Source organism: Schistocerca piceifrons, chromosome 2 (assembly GCF_021461385.2).
Source record: "Schistocerca piceifrons isolate TAMUIC-IGC-003096 chromosome 2, iqSchPice1.1, whole genome shotgun sequence".
NCBI lineage: Eukaryota > Metazoa > Arthropoda > Insecta > Orthoptera > Acrididae > Schistocerca > Schistocerca piceifrons.
The window spans coordinates 1,027,556,698-1,027,576,423 of record NC_060139.1 but is presented as its reverse complement, the minus strand read 5'-3'; the positions used below and the strand labels follow the sequence as shown (position 1 = coordinate 1,027,576,423).

Genomic DNA, 19,726 nt, shown 5'->3' with positions numbered 1-19,726 from the left:
GTGTCAGTCCCCTAAAGTTCCTGTTGACGAGGACGAGGCATCAGACATGGATGTTAACTGTGTGCTTTCTCAAACAAATAAGTTGTTTGTTACTGTTCGTGTTCTGGATAAAGACATTCGCATGCAAGTGGACACTGGCTCTGCAGTAACTCTCATTAATTCTCGCACGTATTTGGAGTTGGGCTCCCCTCCCTTGTCTCCAGTTACGCGAAATCTGAGAACTTACAATAAGCAGAAAATTCCTATCATTGGCCAGTTTGATGCTTCCGCTGCCTACAAGCCTGTTGTTAGGCCCCTCACGTTTTATGTGGTGGATCATGCGGGCACTGAAAACCTGTTCGGTTATGATTGTTGGGGTTCTCCATTGATGATGATGTGCACCTCATATCTGAGGATATTCCGTATCAACAGCTGGATGGATTGTGTTCTGAATTTTTGTCCGTGTTCTGTGCTGGTCAGGGTTGTGCCAAGGATTTTGAAGCCCACATTACTCTTAAACCTACAGCTCGCCCTAAGTTTTTACGGGCACGCCCTATTCCGGTGGCGTTGCGTGCACCTGTCAAGGCTGAGATAGACAGGTTAACAGCTTCAGGGATTCTCCTTCCTGTTACTCCCAGCGAATGGGCATCGCCAATCATGGTGGTTTCTAAACCAAACAGGAGTCTGCGATTGTGTGGTGATTTTAAAGCCACCGTCAACGCTCAGAGCCTCATTTACACTTATCCTCTTCCCCGTCCTGAGGAGTTACTTACCAAGCTCGCTGGGGGCCAGTTCTTTTCCAAACTTGACTTATCAGAGGTGTACCATCAGTTGCCGTTGGATGCTTCTTCCAAGGAATTTCTCGTCATCAACACTCCTTGTGGGTTGTATCAGGACCAGCGGTTACCATTTGGCGTCGCTAGCGCGCCGGCCATTTTTCAGCGGTTTTTGGAACAGCTCACGGCTTCCGTTACTGGCTGCATAAACTATCTGGATGACATTGTTGTCATAGGGGCCTCCACTCAGGAGCACCTTAGCAATTTGCGTTCACTGTTTCGGGTTTTGCATTCGGCTGGGTTGAAGTGCAATCTCTACAAGTCACAGTTCTTGCAACCCTCCATTGTGTATCTTGGTTTCCACTTGTCCCGTGAGGGTATACATCCTCTACGTCAGCACATTGCAGCCATTAACGCTGTGCCCCGGTCGTCTACGGTCAAAGAACTTCAGGTGTTTCTAGGCAAGATTGCTTATTATCACAAATTCATTCCATCCGCGGCGGCGGTAGCTCATCCTCTGCATCAGCTGTTACACAAAAACGTCCCTTTCTGTTGGTCCGACGAGTGTGAGCAGGCTTTTGTCCGCCTGAAGGCTCATTTGCAGTTGGCGCCTTGTCTTGCCACATTCCGTCCGGGTCAGCACTTGGTTCTGGCGACTGACGCGTCACAGTATGGCCTAGGGGCTGTTCTCGCCCATAGGTATGAGGATGGGTCGGAACGACCCATCGCCTATGCTTCCAAGACTCTCAACGATGCGCAACGGCGTTACTCTCAAATCGAAAAGGAGGTGCTCGCTATCATTTATGCTCTAAAAAAGTTCAGCGTTTTTTTGTATGGTTCTAAGTTTCACCTCATCATCGACCACAAGCTGCTGGTCTCTCTGTTCAGCCCATCGGTGTTGCTTCCGGATAAGGCAGCTCACTGCCTGCAACGTTGGGCCTTATACTTGTCTCGTTTTCACTATGAGATTCACTATCGCCCCACGGCCCAGCACGCCAACGCTGACGCATTGTCACGATTGCCCATGGGCCCCGACTCGGTTTTCGATCATGATGAAATACCCTGTTTCCACATTGATGAGGAAGAACGTCGTGTGGTCGAGGGTTTTCCACTTACAGGTTCGCAGGTCGCGTCAGCTACTGCGCGGGACCCGGTCCTGCGTCAGCTGATCGGTTTTGTTCAACGGGGTTGGCCGGACCGGACCAAGGGCCGGACATCGGATCCCCTTCGCAACTACCATGCCTTGCACCTTCGTCTGTCTGTTCGGGATGGTGTTGTTCTTCTGGCCACGGATGGCGCATCTGCATGGGTCGTGGTGCCAGCCTCTCTTGCCAAAGTTGTTCTCAAACTGTTGCATGAAGGCCATTGGGGGATTTCTCGGACTAAGTCCCTGACCTGCAGGCACGTTTATTGGCCCGGTATTGATTCGGACATCGCCCACATGGTTGCTGCGTGTGGTCAGTGTGCTCAACAACTGGCTGGACCTCGTACAATGCCCTCTCCGTGGCCTGATTCGGCGCAGCCATGGGAACGGGTGCACGCTGACTTTGCCGGCCCCTTCCTCGGTACTTATTGGCTACTGTTGATTGACGCCTTCTCGAAGTTTCCGTTTGTTGTTCGATGTCCGTTGCCCACCACTGCGGCGACGACGCTGGCTTTGTCCAAAATCTTTGCGCTAGAAGGTCTTCCATCCACGATCGTCACGGACAATGACCCTCAGTTCTCTTCGCAGGCCTTCCGTGATTTTTGTACTGGACAAGGGATTCATCATGTTACAGCACCGCCCTTCCATCTGCAATCGAATGGGGAGGTCGAGCGCCTTGTCCACACTTTCAAAAGTTTACTTAGTGATTTTTCCACGGATGACGCTCTGCTGAAATTTCTTGATTTCTTATCGCTTCATGCCTCTGGGTGATCGCAGCCCTGCTGAACTCTTGCATGGCCGCCAACCGCGCACTCTACTGCACCTGCTTCACCCTGTCAGGCCTTGTGCTGTGTCCCCTAGTGCGGGAAAATACTTGGTGGGCGCCGACGTGTGGGCATGAGGTTATGGATCTCGCCCTAAATGGATTCCAGGGGTGGTCAAGGCTCTTCGCGGCCGCCGGCTTTGTGAAATACATACGGACAACGGCATGGTCGTTCGCCATTACGACCAGATGCGCCCACGAGTGGTGGCCACGCCGGTGCCACCGCTCCTTCCTTCGCCTCCACCAACCCGAGAAGCCAGTCCTGTCACTGCTGCCGCTCTACCTTACGTGTTGATGCATCCGACATCGCTACCGCTTCCGAGTACGCCGGAACCGGCCACAGTCGCGACGCCGCCTTCTCCGGGACCCATCTCGCTATAGCACACCCCCAGGTCCACGACACCTATGCATGCTGCTCCGGAGTTTTCACCCATCATCTCGTCCAGGAGGCACGTTCTACGCACGAGCTTCCGTCCTGGACATTTTCGACCATACTCTCTTGTCTCTCCGCGGGATCTTCTCGGGGCCTCACAAGAGGCCATGGATATCTCCGCACTGTCCATGTCTCCAAGGAAGTGAGTGTTGTTTTATTTTTCAAGGGGGGAAAAGTATTGTGACAGTGCCACAACATTTAACAGTGCCGCCACGACAGTACGCGCAAACGGCGATAGAGGCGCTTCGCAACTCAGCTGAGCGCGGGAGCGCCACCTAGCTACGAACGGCGCTGGCCGCATGTCACGGCACGGCAGTCGAATGAGAGATACTGGGTTGTTATCATGTAACCAGCTATTGTTCATAAGTGAGTGTGTTTGAATATCCACGCAATTATTGGTGATTAAAGGTTATAACAGATCCAATAAAAAAACTGAAACCTGGTCATTACTCCAATGATACCCGTACACTTCATGTGGGAGAATTACAGACCAGTTATCAGCAAAATCACAGTGAAGCACTAAACATAGTTCTTCAGCCTGTACACACCCTTTCACTTCTGCAATGTGTTTTTGTTGTAATTTCTTCAGATGCTGGTGTGTTTCTGCTTTCACTTACCATTTACCAACTTCATCAGTGAAACTGTCAAAGACAACAGTTTTCTTAATTAGTTTATTTTCCACCCATGTCGCATATGTAATTTCTGCAAAGTTATCTGCTGCATCTTCCAGGCAAGTATCTGTAAAGACAGCCCTCCCTTTCCAGGGCAGTCACCACATTCTTGAAACAAACAAGTCTCTTGCTTTACGTCACATGACTTCACATGCCCAACCGAGATGTCGTATGTCACGTGCTCCAGTAAGTTCTTCAAAGTTACCACACAAAGTTCAAAATTCACACAGTGCACACATAAACAGACCTATCTAGGTGGGTGTGGAACTACCCACTAGGGTTGTAGTGCATAAAATTTTGATTTTTCCAATACGTAAAGTTTTATATTTGCCCTTATAAATTGCAAAAGTTTCTTTAATACTGCAAGTCACATACCTCTTCACTTTCACAATTTTTTGACCTTCAGCTGTTACAGTTATAGTGTCTTTTTTGTTATCATTCTGGCGAGAACAGTCCCATTTATCTTCCAGATAAAATGACTGCACTATTTCAACTTGAGTTGCTTTTACAGGATGACCATAATAGGATCTGGTCTTTCAGAGACTCCTTTTGCAGATCTCACATTCCTTGATTTGTCTACCATGTAGTTTGATACTGCTGGAATGTGGTTCAAGATTGTTTTCTTTGACTATGTCTCTGCAATAATAGTTTAAACTTGTACCTTTTTACTGTAGGATGTACACTATTCAACAACTGAATTGATATTTGTGAAAAATTCCTGGCAAGAGGTCCAAGAGTGGTTTGGTTCATTTTATTCTGAAGACGGAATTTCTACTTTGAAGAGTGTGGTCAGTTTTGCTGTAGTGTATTCACCCATAGCTTTAGTAATTTCTCTGCACTTTCTTGATGCATAGAGCATATGACAACTTCACGGACCATGGTTTGGTAACAGGACTAACACCTACCTCTGTAGTTGATTGATTCACAGTATTTAATTCTTCCTCTATTGATACAAAATCTGCATCATCTGCACTATGGGTGGCTTCACCTTGTTCAGATACTATCATTATTGTTATTCGTCACTGGTTCAAATGGTTCAAATGGCTCTGAGCACTATGCGACTCAACTGCTGAGGTCATCAGTCGTTCGTCACTGGAAACATCTTCATATAGCTCTTTTATTGATATGCAAATAGTCAGCACACTTCACTCTCCTGTGGCCCCAGTGAGAAGAAATTTCAAACATCCTTTACACAAAACACACTGCAGCTGTGTCAACTGGAAAATTCCTCACGAAAACACAGAACTCACTGGGTGGTCACATATCTCTTAGAAGCCTCTTCAGTAAGCAAATTAGCACTGAACACTACAATACAGAAACCCACAATGAAGAACCAGAACAGAGAAACTTGACAGGAAACTACAACAAATTGTAAGAAGTAACTGCAACAAAGAAAGTGAAAGGAAATAACTGCAACAAAGTAAGTGATAATAAATAACTGCAATGCAACAAAGCCAGTAGAAATAAACATTGTGACAAAGAAATTAGTAAGAAACAACTTCAGTGAAGACATACATTGCCCTTGAAAGTTAAAAAAAAAAAAAAAAAGATTTTTTAAAATGAAACCTGTCCAACTGAAAAGTGGAAGCTCTTCTGTGCAGAGAACATGGTACTAATCAACAGAAAAAAATCTAACTTTTCTGGATTGGCATTTTTGAAAAATAGATTTTTTTTGTAAATTATATGCAAAATTCAAAAGGCAACAGTAAAAGAACTTTGACAGATATGTTCAAACGGAAGATACCATTGTAATCATAAAGCAATTATCTTTCAAATTAAGAAAAACTCATACAAAATATCTAAAACTGTTACAAATATACAGCATTTTCCGAAATTCGCAGCTTCAAAATGGTGTTCGCAGTGACATCTTTGGAAGCCTGTATCTCATGGCAGGAATTTTTTTTGTAGGAAAAAAAATAAACATGTTTCTTACTTTTTCCTGAATTTTAACATATGCTAAATTCAATAACATCCGAGACTATGAATGTAACCCCCCCGTGCCTGAAGTGATACGGATTATGCCAAAAGCAAACATAGTTAGCTGAAGATCTTAAAACAGTCCAAGAGTATGGCAAAAGCAATTCGTAACATTATTAAACAAAGAAAAGTAGTAAACTAAAAAAGATAACCTAGGAAATAAGTGTAACAAATATAGTGACACTTCAGACCATTACCCACCATATCAAGTGATTACTTTCCCCACTGTTGCAGCAAATATTGAACCCGCCAACAAAATACCAAACACAAATCTATTAGATTTAACTGCGCAAACACTGCAAGGGAAAACAACAAGAAGTAGTAGCGTGTGTTTTCTGCTAAATATGTGCTCTGCAATTTACCCTACAGTATGGTGGGGAGTACTTTTGGTACTATCATTCTTGCTGCCCCCTCCTGCACCCACACTCCCTTTTTACCTCTGTAATTCATAAACTTTCCATTCGGGATCAAAGAGATGAAACAGTTTTTGAGATAAAGCAATGTTTTGTTATAAAAACTGAGTACTTTCTAATAGCTTTTTGCAAACCTTTCTAAGGTAAATAAAAAATAAAAAGTATATTTGATTCATTGTTGTTTTCTATTAGATGTTACATATTCTCGTCACTTGGTGGACACTGATGAAATATTTTGTGAAATTATCCACATCATTACATTTGTCAAATTCTTAACTTAATGACTGATGCTTATAGCTTTAAGTAATATTAGAAAGTACTGCAGCTGTGTTGGTAATGTCTTTATCAATATAGATTAATATGAATGTGTGTTAGAGCTATTCAGTGACTGCAGTACAAGAGAACTGTTTTTCAGCAAGTTTACTGTCAGTCTGTGAAGGAGAATACATAAAGGCCATTGTTGGTCTGCTGTAATACTTAACTTGTAATAAATAATTGAGAGCTAACAGAAACAAGAATCACGTGGTTAGTGCTTTATCACAGCTGTTTACTGTTTGTGCATTATTGTTTCAAACACGATAAAACATAGACATTTGGACTAGTAATGTAAGCCAAAAGTGGCTTTCACGCAACGGCTAACATGATGAACTAGCAACAATTAAAGGAGGCCAAAATAAGAAAAAGACATGAAGTATATTCCTGTGATTCCTAAATGTTCCCTCATTTTCCAATTCATTAGCAGTGTTGAGTCCTTGATATAATGTGTGATACGTAGGAAGTATAACACTATTATTAAATAAATCTATAAGTTCTTTTTCTTTTTGTTACTTATGCAGAGAGGACCATCATATCATAGAATATTGTCTTCAGGTACCGAATTCGATGAATTCCGTAGGCCAGGTCTTCTCCTGATGTGACAAATTTGAAATTCACGATCATCATCGGAATACTTTGAAAATATTATATCAGTTTGATGTTTCCGCTATTGCATTCTAGCAGTTGTAAGCCATTTTACAGTTTCTCCATTTTCAGCGATTTTCTATTCCAATTTAGTTTCTTATGAAGCTGATTGAATTCTAGAATTTGAGTACGATTAACTGATCTGACCTTGTAACACTAACCAAAACGGCCTTCCTGTGCTGGTACTGCGAATGGCTGAAAGCAAGGGGAAACTACAACCATAATTTTTCCCGAGGGCCTGCAGCTTTACTGTATGGTTAAATGATGATGGCGTCCTCTTGGGTAAAATATTCCAGAGGTAAAATAGTCCCCCATTCAGATCTCTGGGCAGGGACTACTCAAGAGGATGTCGTTATCAGGAGAACGAAAACTGGCGTTCTACGGATCGGAGCGTGGAATGTCAGATCCCTTAATCGGGCAGTTTGGTTAGAAAATTTAAAAAGGGAAATGGATAGGTTAAAGTTAGATATAGTGGGAATTAGTGAAGTTTGGTTGCAGGAGGAACAAGACTTTTGGTCAGGTGACTACAGGATTATAAACACAAAATCAAATAGGGGTAATGCAGGAGTAGGTTTAATAATCAATAGGAAAATAGAAATGTGGGTAAGCTACTACAAACAGCATAATGAACGCATTATTGTGGCCAAGATAGATACGAAGCCCATGCCTACCACAGTAGTACAAGTTTATATGCCAACTAGCTCTGCAGATGACAAAGAAATTGAAGAAATGTATGATGAAATAAAAGAAATTATTCAGATAGTGAAGGGAGACGAAAATGTAATAGTCACGGGTGACTGGAATTCGCCAGTAGGAAAAGGGAGAGAAGGAAACGTAGCAGGTGAATATGGATTGGGGGTAAGAAACGAAAGAGGAAGCCACCTGGTAGAATTTTGCGCAGAGCACAACTTAATCATAGCTAACACTTGGTTCAAGAATCATAAAAGAAGGTTGTATACATGGAAGAAGCCTGGAAATACTGACAGGTTTCAGATAGATTATACAATGGTAAGACAGAGATTTAGGAACCAGGTTTTAAATTGTAAGACATTTCCAGGGGCAGATGTGGACTCTGACCACAATCTATTGGTTATGAACTGTAGATTAAAACTGAAGAAGCTGCAAAAAGGTGAGAATTTAAGGTGATGGGACCTCGATAAACTGAAAGAACCAGAGGTTGTAGAGAGTTTCAGGGAGAGCATAAGGGAACAATTGACAAGAATGGGGGAATGAAATACAGTAGAAGAAGAATAGGTGGCTTTGAGGGATGAAGTAGTGAAGGCAGCAGAGGATCAAGTAGGTAAAAAGACAAGGGGTAGTAGAAATCCTTGGGCAACAGAAGGAATATTGAATTTAATTGATGAAAGGAGAAAATATAAAAATGCAGTAAACGAAGCAGGCAAAAAGGAATACAAACGTCTCAGAAATGAGATCGACAGGAAGTGCAAAATGGCTAAGCAGGGATGGCTAGAGGACAAATGTAAGGATGTAGAGGCTTATCTCGCGAGGGGTAAGATAGATACTGCCTACATGAAAATTAAAGAGACCTTTGGAGAAAAGAGAAACACTTGCATGAATATCAAGAGCTCTGATGGAAACCCAGTTCTAAGCAAAGAAGGGAAAGCATAAAGGTGGAAGGAGTATATAGAGGGTCTATACGAGGGCGATGTACTTGAGGACAATATTTTGGAAATGGAAGAGGATGTAAATGAAGATGAAATGGGAGATATGATACTGCGTGAAGAGTTTGACAGATCACTCAAAGACCTAAGTCGGAACAAGGCCCCGGGAGTAGACAACATCCCATTAGAACTACTGACAGCCTTGGGAGAGCCAGGCCTAACAAAACTCTACCATCTGGTGAGCAAGATGTATGAGACAGGCGAAATTCCCTCACACCTCAAGAAGAATATAATAATTCCAATACCAAAGAAAGCAGGTGTTGACAGATGTGAAAATTACCGAACTATCAGTTTAATAAGTCACGGCTGCAAAATACTAACACGAATTCTTTACAGACGAATGAAAAAACTAGTAGAAGCCGACCTCGGGGAAGATTAGTTTGGATTCCGTAGAAATATCGGAACACGGGAGGCTATACTGACCCTACGACTTATCTTAGAAGCTAGATTAAGGAAAGGCAAACCTACGTTCCTAGCATTTGTAGACTTAGAGAAAGCTTTTGACAATGTTGACTGGAATACTCTTTTTCAAATGCCGAAGGTGGCAGGGGTAAAATACAGGGAGCGAAAGGCTATTTACAATTTGTACAGAAACCAGATGGCAGTTATGAGTCGAGGGACATCAAAGGGAAGCAGCGGTTGGGAAGGGAGTGAGACAGGGTTGTAGCCTCTCCTCGATGTTATTCAATCTGTATATTGAGCAAGCAGTGAAGGAAACAAAAGAAAAATTCGGAGTAGGTATTAAAATCCATGGAGAAGAAATAAAAACTTTGAGGTTCGCCGATGACATTGTAATTCTGTCAGAGACAGCAAAGGACTTGTAAGAGCAGTTGAACGGAAGGGACAGTGTCTTGAAAGGAGGATAGAAGATGCACATCAACTAAAGCAAAACGAGGATAATGGAATGTAGTCGAATTAAGTTGGGTGATGCTGAGGGAATTAGATTATGAAATGAGACACTTAAAGTAGTAAAAGAGTCTTGCTATTTGGTGAGCAAAATAACTGATGATGGTCAAAGTAGAGAGGATATAAACTGTATACTGGCAATGGCAAGGAAAGCATTTGTGAAGAAGAGAAATTTGTTAACATCGAGTATAGATTTAAGTGTCAGGAAGTCGTTTCTGAAAGTATTTGCATGGAGTGTAGCCATGTATGGAAGTGAAACATGGACGATAAATAGTTTGGACAAGAAGAGAATAGAATCTTTCAAAATGTGGTGCTACAGAAGAATGCTGAAGATTAGGTGGGTAGATCACATAACTAATGAGGAAGTGTTGAATAGGATTGGGGAGAAGGGAAGTTTGTGGCACAACTTGACTAGAAGAAGGGATCGGTTGGTAGGACATGTTCTGAGGCATCAAGGGATCACCAGTTTAGTATTGGAGGGCAGTGTGGAGGGTAAAAATCGTAGAGGGAGGCCAAGAGACGAATACACTAAGCAGATTCAGAAGGATGTAGGTTGCAGTAGGTACTGGGAGAAGAAGAAACTTGCACGGGATAGAGTAGCATGGAGAGCTGCATCAAACCAGTCTCAGGACTGAAGATCACAACAACAACAACAACAACAACAATTTCTATCACTCTATTCTTGTTGGAAGACATTTTTACTGTAGCATATCAGTGAGTGGTATCAAAAACATCCACATGTTCACTCTGTCTTTAGATGGTGGCATGCACTGCGTCTACTTTCATTTGTGAATGCCCAGGCTCGAAAAAGCGTTGGGTGATGGTTGAAATGGTCAGTATATTCACTGCATGCAGACACACAATGCTCATGTAGGCATTCCTGTTCTGGCAAGCAAGTGAAGTACAGCTTGCAAGTCAAATTCAGCCAGCACAGATTCAGCTTTTTTTTTAAAACTCCCTTGCCATTGCTTTCCTTCTCAAATGCTCTTCTTGTTCTCTTTTAAATGCTTTATCTTTCTTTTGCTCAGGCAAATGATGTGTAAGCTTAAAAACATTTTATCACTCATATTTTTCGTGCCCTATGGAATTTCAGATTAAATTCTGTTGTCGGTATTCTGCCGCTACAACCATAATTTCTCTGCTGCCTTCCCTTCTTCATGGCACTGTTACCGATATAAATCGTACGTTATCTTAATGCTTACATCAGCAGGTAAATAATCAGCTGTACATTGCTTCCTCTTGTTCCTTGTAACCTGTCTACTTTGTTCCGGTCACTTTACACTTGGCTCATGATATCTTCCTCCCTGTTTCTCAATTACATGATGAACATTTTTTTTAAAGGTTTCAGAAATGTCAAATGTCTTGAGAAAAACTTCATACATGCTTGAATCTTATCAGCTCCCTAATAAGATATAATTTTGTGGTCTTCTTCCATTGTGAGTTACCAGATTTTGTTCTCACACTTCGTTTTTCTTCTTCCTCAAGTAACTTACATAGGTAATGATCTTGTAGCTCAACTGAACCAAGATCGTAGCAGATGGTATGGATATTTTGTCTCTCATGCTCAGTAAATGTACTGCTTCACTGTTGTTGACATTTAGAGTAATCTTTTGGCTTCGCATTTCATGCAAGAACTTTGGACTTCTTTGAAGAAATATATGTCCTATGATACTGTTGATTGACTTTTCTTTGATTTCTTTTCCATTCCTCTTTAAGAACTACCCTTAAGTTTTCTTCTTTTGTACTGTTCTCAACACCAGCATTATTATAGTGGTAACTTACTTGCACTCTAGTTACATCCTCAGCAATTTTTGTGGCATCTTTTACAAAGGAGGTTCTATGTTCAACACTGCTGTCTGTAAATATAACAAAGCAAGTGTTAACTGTGGGTTCCAGTAGCATTCAGTACTTGTTTGGCTACCCGCCAGAAGCAGTAGTTTCATCCAATTGATTGGAAGGCTCATCAACTGTATTTGAACCAAACATTCCTGACTGTCCCTTCATCCTTTTCACATTGCAGTTCCTTGTCAGCTATTGACAGAAACAAAAACCACAGCAATAACAATAATGATGATAATAACTACTTAAAAATGTATACTAAGAAACAGGTTCTAATACTAATAAAGTTCCACTAAATTCCATTCCTTCTCCTGGCACTTTTTCACGGTCCTTCTTCCTCTGCACTCCATTACGCTCCTACTTACTTGTAAACCCATTTACAACTGAAACAATGTTCATTTTCTTTGCCAAGAAGTCGAATTTCATTGTTGTCATGGGGCAGTGTGTGTCGGAAAAGAAGTATTGGGAAAAGCAACTTCGAACAGCTCTCTTAGGATCAGAGAAACATAATAGCTGTTCTGTTTCAGAAATTAACGCAACATCCTGTGGTCGAAAAGCAGTTCAGCTCTTCTGTATGTCTGAGCCGTACTGTCTTCCATAAATCACAGTGTCAAAAATGTAGTTATGTCCGTCTGATCCTAAATGGGTGAAATGTGGGGGAATAATGACTTTTGATAAACGTCTATATGAAATGTAATTTCCCTAACTTTTCTCATTGTGGTCATTTCATAAGACAAATGTGGGAGGAAGTAGTATGTGTTGCCTGAATCTTCCTGGAAAGTAAGCTGTCAGAATTTCGAAAGTAAACCTATCCATGCTACTCAGTGCCTCTGCTTAACACTCTTGCTGTTGCTGAAAGGTCCTGTGTCAGAATGTGCCAATCTTTGTTGCTCTTCTCTCGTCCAGGGTGTATATGCCCCAGGACAACTTGGAAATCTGGGAAAAACAGAGAAATGTTTTCATCTGGGAAAAATAGAGGATTTTTTTTTAGAATTCTGTGAATGTTTCATTGTTTTTGTTTTCAGTTAAGTTTTTGTAATGTTGACTGTTAAGAACTGATACTCGAACAACAATTTTACTTTAGCCCGCTACTGCAGAATAATACTGCGCCAATAAAACATAAATGAGAGAATAACACCAAAATAGAACTTAAGTTGCAAAAAAAGTGCGCCATTTGCAGCAACAAAACACACACAAGCATCTGCGGACAGCGACACATGTTGAAGGATTTAGGACGGAGACTGTGCTATACTTTGTAGCACTGAACTGCTTTCAGTGAATGTGATATCACAACTGCTAACATTTCTAACAGACAGCAACAAAATATTGTGAATGGTGGTTTAAGAAGTGTTACTTTCAAATTAAATTTTCTTTTGCGCAAGATGAATTATATTACATGTGAGAATGTGCAATGAAATCGGGGAGTGTTTGACCCTCATTCATAACTTACCATTCTGAGGACCAGCCATTAGGCAATTATTTAAAATTTGACTGGTGCATTTGTGTTTGGTGTACCTTAAAGGGTAACACACGCTAAAAGACCAAACTTCGAGGTTAGTTTTTCATATTTATTTTAGTTTTTTCATAGATTACAAATTATACAACAACATGGCAAAAAGTAGATATCCATCAAGAAAGTGCAAGGTGAGTTCTTGAGCAATTTCACATGCAGTTGGCTTTTCTATGGAAAAGTCAAATTGCTCAACTGAACATGTATTCAGTCAGGTAACACATGAAATGTTCGATGCACAACAGTGAAATTTATAATTGCGTGTGTCCGAAATGTTAATGTGCTCCAATTTAAGCAGAACTCTTAGAATCCTGCTTAACCACACATTTAGAAAAAAAAAAAAAAAAAGGGCAAAAATTTTTAGTGACCGATATTATTTGTGAAAGTTTAGATTTTCCTGTAGCTGTATTTAAAATACATTAGTTTAAACCATTAACTTTTCCTATTTGTGTATTTGTGCTACTCAACAGTGATATTGCTGTTGGCTGACTACATCACGTGGCCTATGCTCTGAATATCTTCTTGTCATTGACTGGCAAGATCATGTGATATGAGCCATGACTGGCTTTGCAGTCTCAATTTCAGTTTTTCAGAAGCTTCTGTGTTGTATTTGGTGGAATTATTGTTTATAGATTCGTAATATTTCAATTCAAACACATTCCTTTAAGGTCTTGTATATCACCAGAGGGAGAAGTTGTGAATCAGATTCATTATTACTATCAATCTAATGTGCCACGGTGCTTCAGTGATCAAAAGGAACATTTATAGGCAGCTCATAGAAAGCGGTCTGAGCTCACGGTGCCCCTTGCCATCCACCCCATCGTTGTCTGCATTATTTTCCTTGCCACCTGGTTGAGACGCAAACCAGTACCCCTACAAGCCTGTTTGGAGCAGTGTCTGGAGCATTTGACCTGGAATCTCATAGACTGGTGTGAAATAGTCTATAGTGATGAGTGTCACTTCGAATTGAGCCTAATGACTAGAGAAGAAATTTCTGGAGACACCTGAAACAGTGATGGGATATCAACGTGACCATCGCCCACCACACGGCCTGACAAACAGGAGTGTTGGTGTGGAGTGCCTTTTCATTTCATCCATTTGTAATAATTTGAATCAATTATATAAGGTTGCCTATAGTACTATAACTATTCCAAAACCCAAATATCATCCCTAGAACCGGGTTATGATGATCATGCGATTGCTCCAATCTGTATTTGCTCTACACGGGACTTTTAGCTTATCGGGTCTTTTCTTGTATCCCATATTTTGCTGAAAAATCCATGTTATCTTAATCTAGTGCTGTGCTGGGTGCAGCATTCAGATGCCATCCACCCCATTGTTGTCTGCATTATTTTCCTTGCCACCTGGTTGAGACGCAAACCACCAGCTTGCTGCAGTCTATGTGTAAGTGGTTGAAGTGCTGGCTTGATGGGTGTACAGATTAGCTTCCTCAAATGACAGAAGTTGATGTTTCCTGCACCGAACAGGTCTTTGAGGCTGGGCGGTAGCATGGCAGGGAAGAAGTGATGTTGGTTGGTAGATTAAAAGACTGACGTTAGTGTGTTGGGCCTGGGCAACAACCCTCCACATTGTCCTCGAGGGCAACAAACCCCCTTGGTTGCCCCTGGTCGTAGAGTGTCACTTATATATCTGTAGCTTTTGTGGAGGTTATTGATTGTCGATTTGTTGTGGGGCACATTCATTCTGATGGTAGTAGAACTCTGTGTGCTCTCAGCATTGATGGTAAATATGTGATGCATGTGTCATATCACAACATTTGTTACTTGTGTCCAGCCCACCCTGTGTCAGAGCATTTGCACTTGGACAGTAGCATTACAGCTGTGCTGGGTCCAATGTGGGTGGGACTCAACCTTTGGAGCCTGATGAAGGAGTTCAGCTAGGCTCTTCTCATTGAGCGGTGTGGTCCTTTGTGTACTCAGGGATACTGAGGGAACAGCCTTGAAGGGTGCTTCCCCCAAACTCTTGTTCTAAATCTACATACATACTCTGTAAGTCACCACATGCTGCATGTCAGAGGATACCATGTTCCAAATGGATGGAGAGAAAAATGACTGTCTGTACACTTCTGTAGAAGCCTTATTTTCTCTTATCTTGTCTTTGTGGTCCTCATGCAAAATGCACATTGGTGGCAGTAGAAGTGTTCTGCAAACAGCTGCAGATGCTGGTTCTCAAAATTTTCTGAATAATGTTTTCAAAAAGAAAGTTGCCTTCCCTCCATGGATTCCCATTTGAGTTCACTGAGCATTTTCATAATACGGACAGTAACAAATTTAGCAGCATGCCTCAGATTTGCTTTGATGTGTACCTTATCAGACTCGGTGGGGCCCAGAAACACTTGAGCAGTACTCAAGAACAGGTTGCACACATGTTCTATGTGTTGTTTCCTTTATAAATCATCTACACTTTCCCAAAATTCTTCCAATAAACTGACGTCAGGTACTACAAGAGAGGCGTTGTGCAGTACGTAGAGGTTTACTATTGAAATTGCGAGAGCATATTTGTTAAGCCCATAGATGTATCAAGGAATGAGCGCAACGACAAAGTGTGAGCAATGAGAACTAATAATGTGGCTCATTGATAACTATTCCTCCCATACATAATTCACAAATGAAATGGGCAAGGGGAAATCAGACACCCAAAGTGCCCTTCATCGTACACCGTAAGATGGCTTATAGACATAGGTGGCTATAATACGGAACTAAGGTTACGGTGTGTATAGTAGATGGACATGCTGGATGGTATAGTGTGCTATTTTCAGTATGAATATAAATTGCTTAGGCATTCAGAACTGCAGATCCAGGGAAATATTGCTAGGCATGTACATTTAGTTGTAACTGCGAAATGTTGCTGGCATCACATGCACTCAAGGGTGCCCATTATATATATTTTTTAAATTTCTATATTATTTCCCATTCCTAAATACATTCTGAAAAATGAGATTCAATATAAGTGAAAGTTTTTCATTCATACATATATTAGTAATTACTTGATTGGTCCAAAGGTTGGAAATTTGTAAAATCGGCAAGTTTTACACCAGTAAGTAGAGCCATAGCCAAACTTTGAGCCTATTTGTTGGACCATATAGTGTCAATGACTGTGACAAACTCAGATATTGTATTTATTTACACAAATACAACACAGAAAGTTCAAAGAATATGATGTGCTTGTCATCAGCACTACGGTTGGTTTCAGGCAGCTCTTAATTCCTTTTCACCATGACTGCTGTTTACCACAATATCAACAGTGTCCCTTATGCATTCATACCCGGGCTACTCCTGCAACCCCTTTCCCTCTGCCATCCCTTTAACCACTGATTTTTCAGCAACAACTCACGAACGAGATGTTCCAGAAAACAGTGCAACCCTTTCTCTCTACCATACCTTCAACCATCGGTTTTTCAGCAGTGAGTTGTTCCAAAAAACAGTGATTGAAGGGATATTAGGGGGAAAGGGTTGCAGGAGTAGGCCTAGGTAGGAGTGCATAAGGGAGATTGTTGATGATGTGGGATGCAGCAGTCATGCTGGAATGAAGAGGAAAGCTGGTAACCGAAGGGAATGAAAAGCTGTAAGAGACCAACCTTAGTGCCTGTGGTAAGCACATCATATTCCTTGCACTTTTTGTATTGTTCTAGTGTAAATATATACGAGGGCTATCCACAAAGTACATTACGTTTTGGAATTAAAAATAAATAAAGTATTGGAATTTTTTTTAATTATATATAGATGAAAGCCACACTTAAATACTACTTTTCTACATAGTTGCCATTTAAATTAAGGCACTTATCGTAGCGATGGACGAGCTTGGAAATTCCTTCATCATAAAATTCGGCCGCCTGCGCCTTCAACCACGTGGTTACCTCTTCTTGAAGCTGTGCATCGTCATCAAAACGCTGCATAGCCAACCACTTCTTCATTGCTGGGAATAAGTGTAAGTCGCTCGGTGCCAGGTCAGGACTGTACGGCGGATGAGGAAACAAATCCCACTTAAAAGATTCGAGAACTTCACGAGTGGCATTTTCCGTGTGGGCCCGGGCGTTGTCGTGAATCAGCAAGATCTTTGAGCCCAACTTTCCCCTGCGTTTGTTTTGTATTGCTCTTCTGAGGTTGTACAGAGTTTGGCAATACCTTTGAGAGTTTATTGTAGTGCCTCTTTCCAGGAAACCCACAAAAATCACACCTTTTCTGTCCCAAAAGACAGTCGCCATCACCTTCCTTGCCGACATTGTCTGCATGCATTTCTTGGGTTTTTGGGGGGAATTTGTGTGTCGCCACTGCATTGACTGCAATTTTGTCTCGCAGTTCGCATGCTTGACCCAAGTTTCGTCACCAGTAACGATGCGATCGAGTAATGAGTCGCCATCTTTTCGTAAGCGTCCAAAAACGTTAAAGCTGCAGCCATTCGCTGATTTTTGTGAATCTCTGTCAAGATTTTTGGTATCCATCTTGCACAAAACGTGTGGTAACCAAGCTTTTCGGTAATGATTTCATGCAACAAACTTCGTGAAATCTGTGGAAAACTCATAGAGAGTTCCGTTATTGTGAAATTACGGTTTTCACGGACCGTGGCATCTACTTTTTCGACAAGTTCGGCAGTCACTATGCTGGGTCTTCCACTTCGCTCTTTGTCGTGAATGTTAGTTCGGCCATTTTTAAATTTTATGACCCATTGACGCACTCCACCTACAGTGATTATGTTGTCCCCATACACTTCACAAAGCTGCCGACAGATTTCTATCGGTGTACAGTTTTTTGCAGTCAGAAACCTTATTACAGCACGCACTTCACACTTCGCGGCATTTTCAATTAACGCTGACATTTCAAACTGTCACAGTAACTCAACAGAGTACAGCACGAACCTCTCACTAGCACGGCAGGATGCCGACTGAGCGGCGGAATGCCATGACACCAAGATGGCTGCGCTAGCCCCGCCCCTAACGGACACAAACGAAAACGTAATGTAATTTGTGGATAGCCCTCGTACAAACTCCAAGTATGTCACATTCATTCATGCTATATGGACTAACAAATAGGAACAGAATTTGACTATGGCTCTACTTACTGATGTGACCATATCATGAATAAGTGCGGCACTACAGTAAGAGGCAAACTTCATGTTCTACTAGATAGCAAATATTGAGAATGTATATACCTGTGGCCCCCAGTCACTGCTTTACTTTGAAAGTTGTTAAAAACAAAGGTAGTCAAATGTTTGTAAATGGTAAGTTTTATTGTACTGTCACACTGAATGAGTACCAATTTAATTTGTTTGGACAAATCTGTCATATAATTTTGATCACATGTTGCTGGCTTAATTCAGATACAGTTGTGAACCAGTTGAGCTCATTGTGACTAAAGACAGTGAAATATTACTGATTGAAGCTGAGGAGCTGCTTAAACAAAAAGCTGTCTTTCACTCATTTGTACATTTTGTCTCTTGGGTAAATTTGGGAATGACTTATTTCCGCAGTACAGCCTTTGCTAAACAACTGATTGTTGATTCAGTTTTGTGCATCTCTTTTCAAGAAATGAATATTATATAAATAAATAAATACAAAATAAAACCTTTTTCTCTGTTTATTAGGTTATTAAGCCAGGTAATGGGCCAATGGTAGAAAAAGACTCTGTTGTAATGATAAATTACAATGCTTATGTAGAATACAGTGAAGAGCCCTATGACTCTTCATATTTGCGAGGGCGCCCAGTAAGACAAAAAATGAATGAAGGAAACTTCATAGCGGGTTTAGAGGTTGGAATAAGCACTATGAAGAAGGGTGAAGTGGCGCAGTTCTTAATTCATCCAGATTATGGATATGGCAAGCTAGGATGTCCTCCACGAATACCACCAGGTATGTTGTCCAAGATTCCTGAAATTTTTTTTAAATTTTTTTTTATAGGTCTTCATGAAATGTGACTGTTGCTGAATTTTCCCTCCTGACTATTTGTTTGAATAATCACAGCTGCAGCTTGATGAGTGCTTTAATTGTGAAGGTGGATGAAATCGTAAAAAAAGTGAAGTTCTCAACAATCTCAAGATTTGTTTGAACATAATAGAGCTTTATCAGACATGGTTCTGTTGGAGGTGGTACGTTATTGCCCTCCTCCAATATTTAAACTGACTTACCCAGCCAGTTATAGGGGGACCTACAATTTAATTCAGAAGTTGGCATTTTTTACATCTACAAGTATTTTTGGTGGTGAAAGTAGTGATAAGTGACAGATAAAATGTCTATGATTGGCGGAGAATTGAACCTAAGACCTTTAGATCAGACTACTGAGCCACTGAGCTGGACTCCTTTATCCTGGATCTCATTGAACTAGAACAACCTTTGCAGTATTCTTATTTTAAGATTGTCACTCTAACGTTTATTTTAATAATTTTGAGAGTGTTAAGAAAATTTGCAAAATACATTTTAACCATTTGCTTCTTTTATAGAGGCTGAGCTTCTAATACAAGTTGAGTTACTGCGTATCACAGATCCAAGTTCACTTGAAACAGTTGTTCAAAGTGAAGGAAGTGAAAAACCTACATTTGATCAAATAATAAAGAAAACTGAAAGCTTGCACATTATGGGAAACGATTTGTACAAGAAAAA

The 19,726-nt window shown here is 41.2% G+C and overlaps 1 protein-coding gene across 1 annotated transcript in view; it reads left to right on the top strand.

The window, feature by feature from the left end:
* LOC124775002 (inactive peptidyl-prolyl cis-trans isomerase FKBP6) overlaps positions 1–19,726 on the top strand; it is a 66,362-nt gene that overhangs the window by 5,309 nt on the left and 41,327 nt on the right. The window contains exons 3-4 of the mRNA XM_047249754.1: positions 18,715–18,979; positions 19,567–19,726. The exon at positions 19,567–19,726 is cut by the window's right edge and continues 24 nt beyond it. Coding sequence (XP_047105710.1) covers positions 18,715–18,979; positions 19,567–19,726 — 425 coding nt within the window. The remainder of the gene's footprint in view (positions 1–18,714; positions 18,980–19,566) is intronic.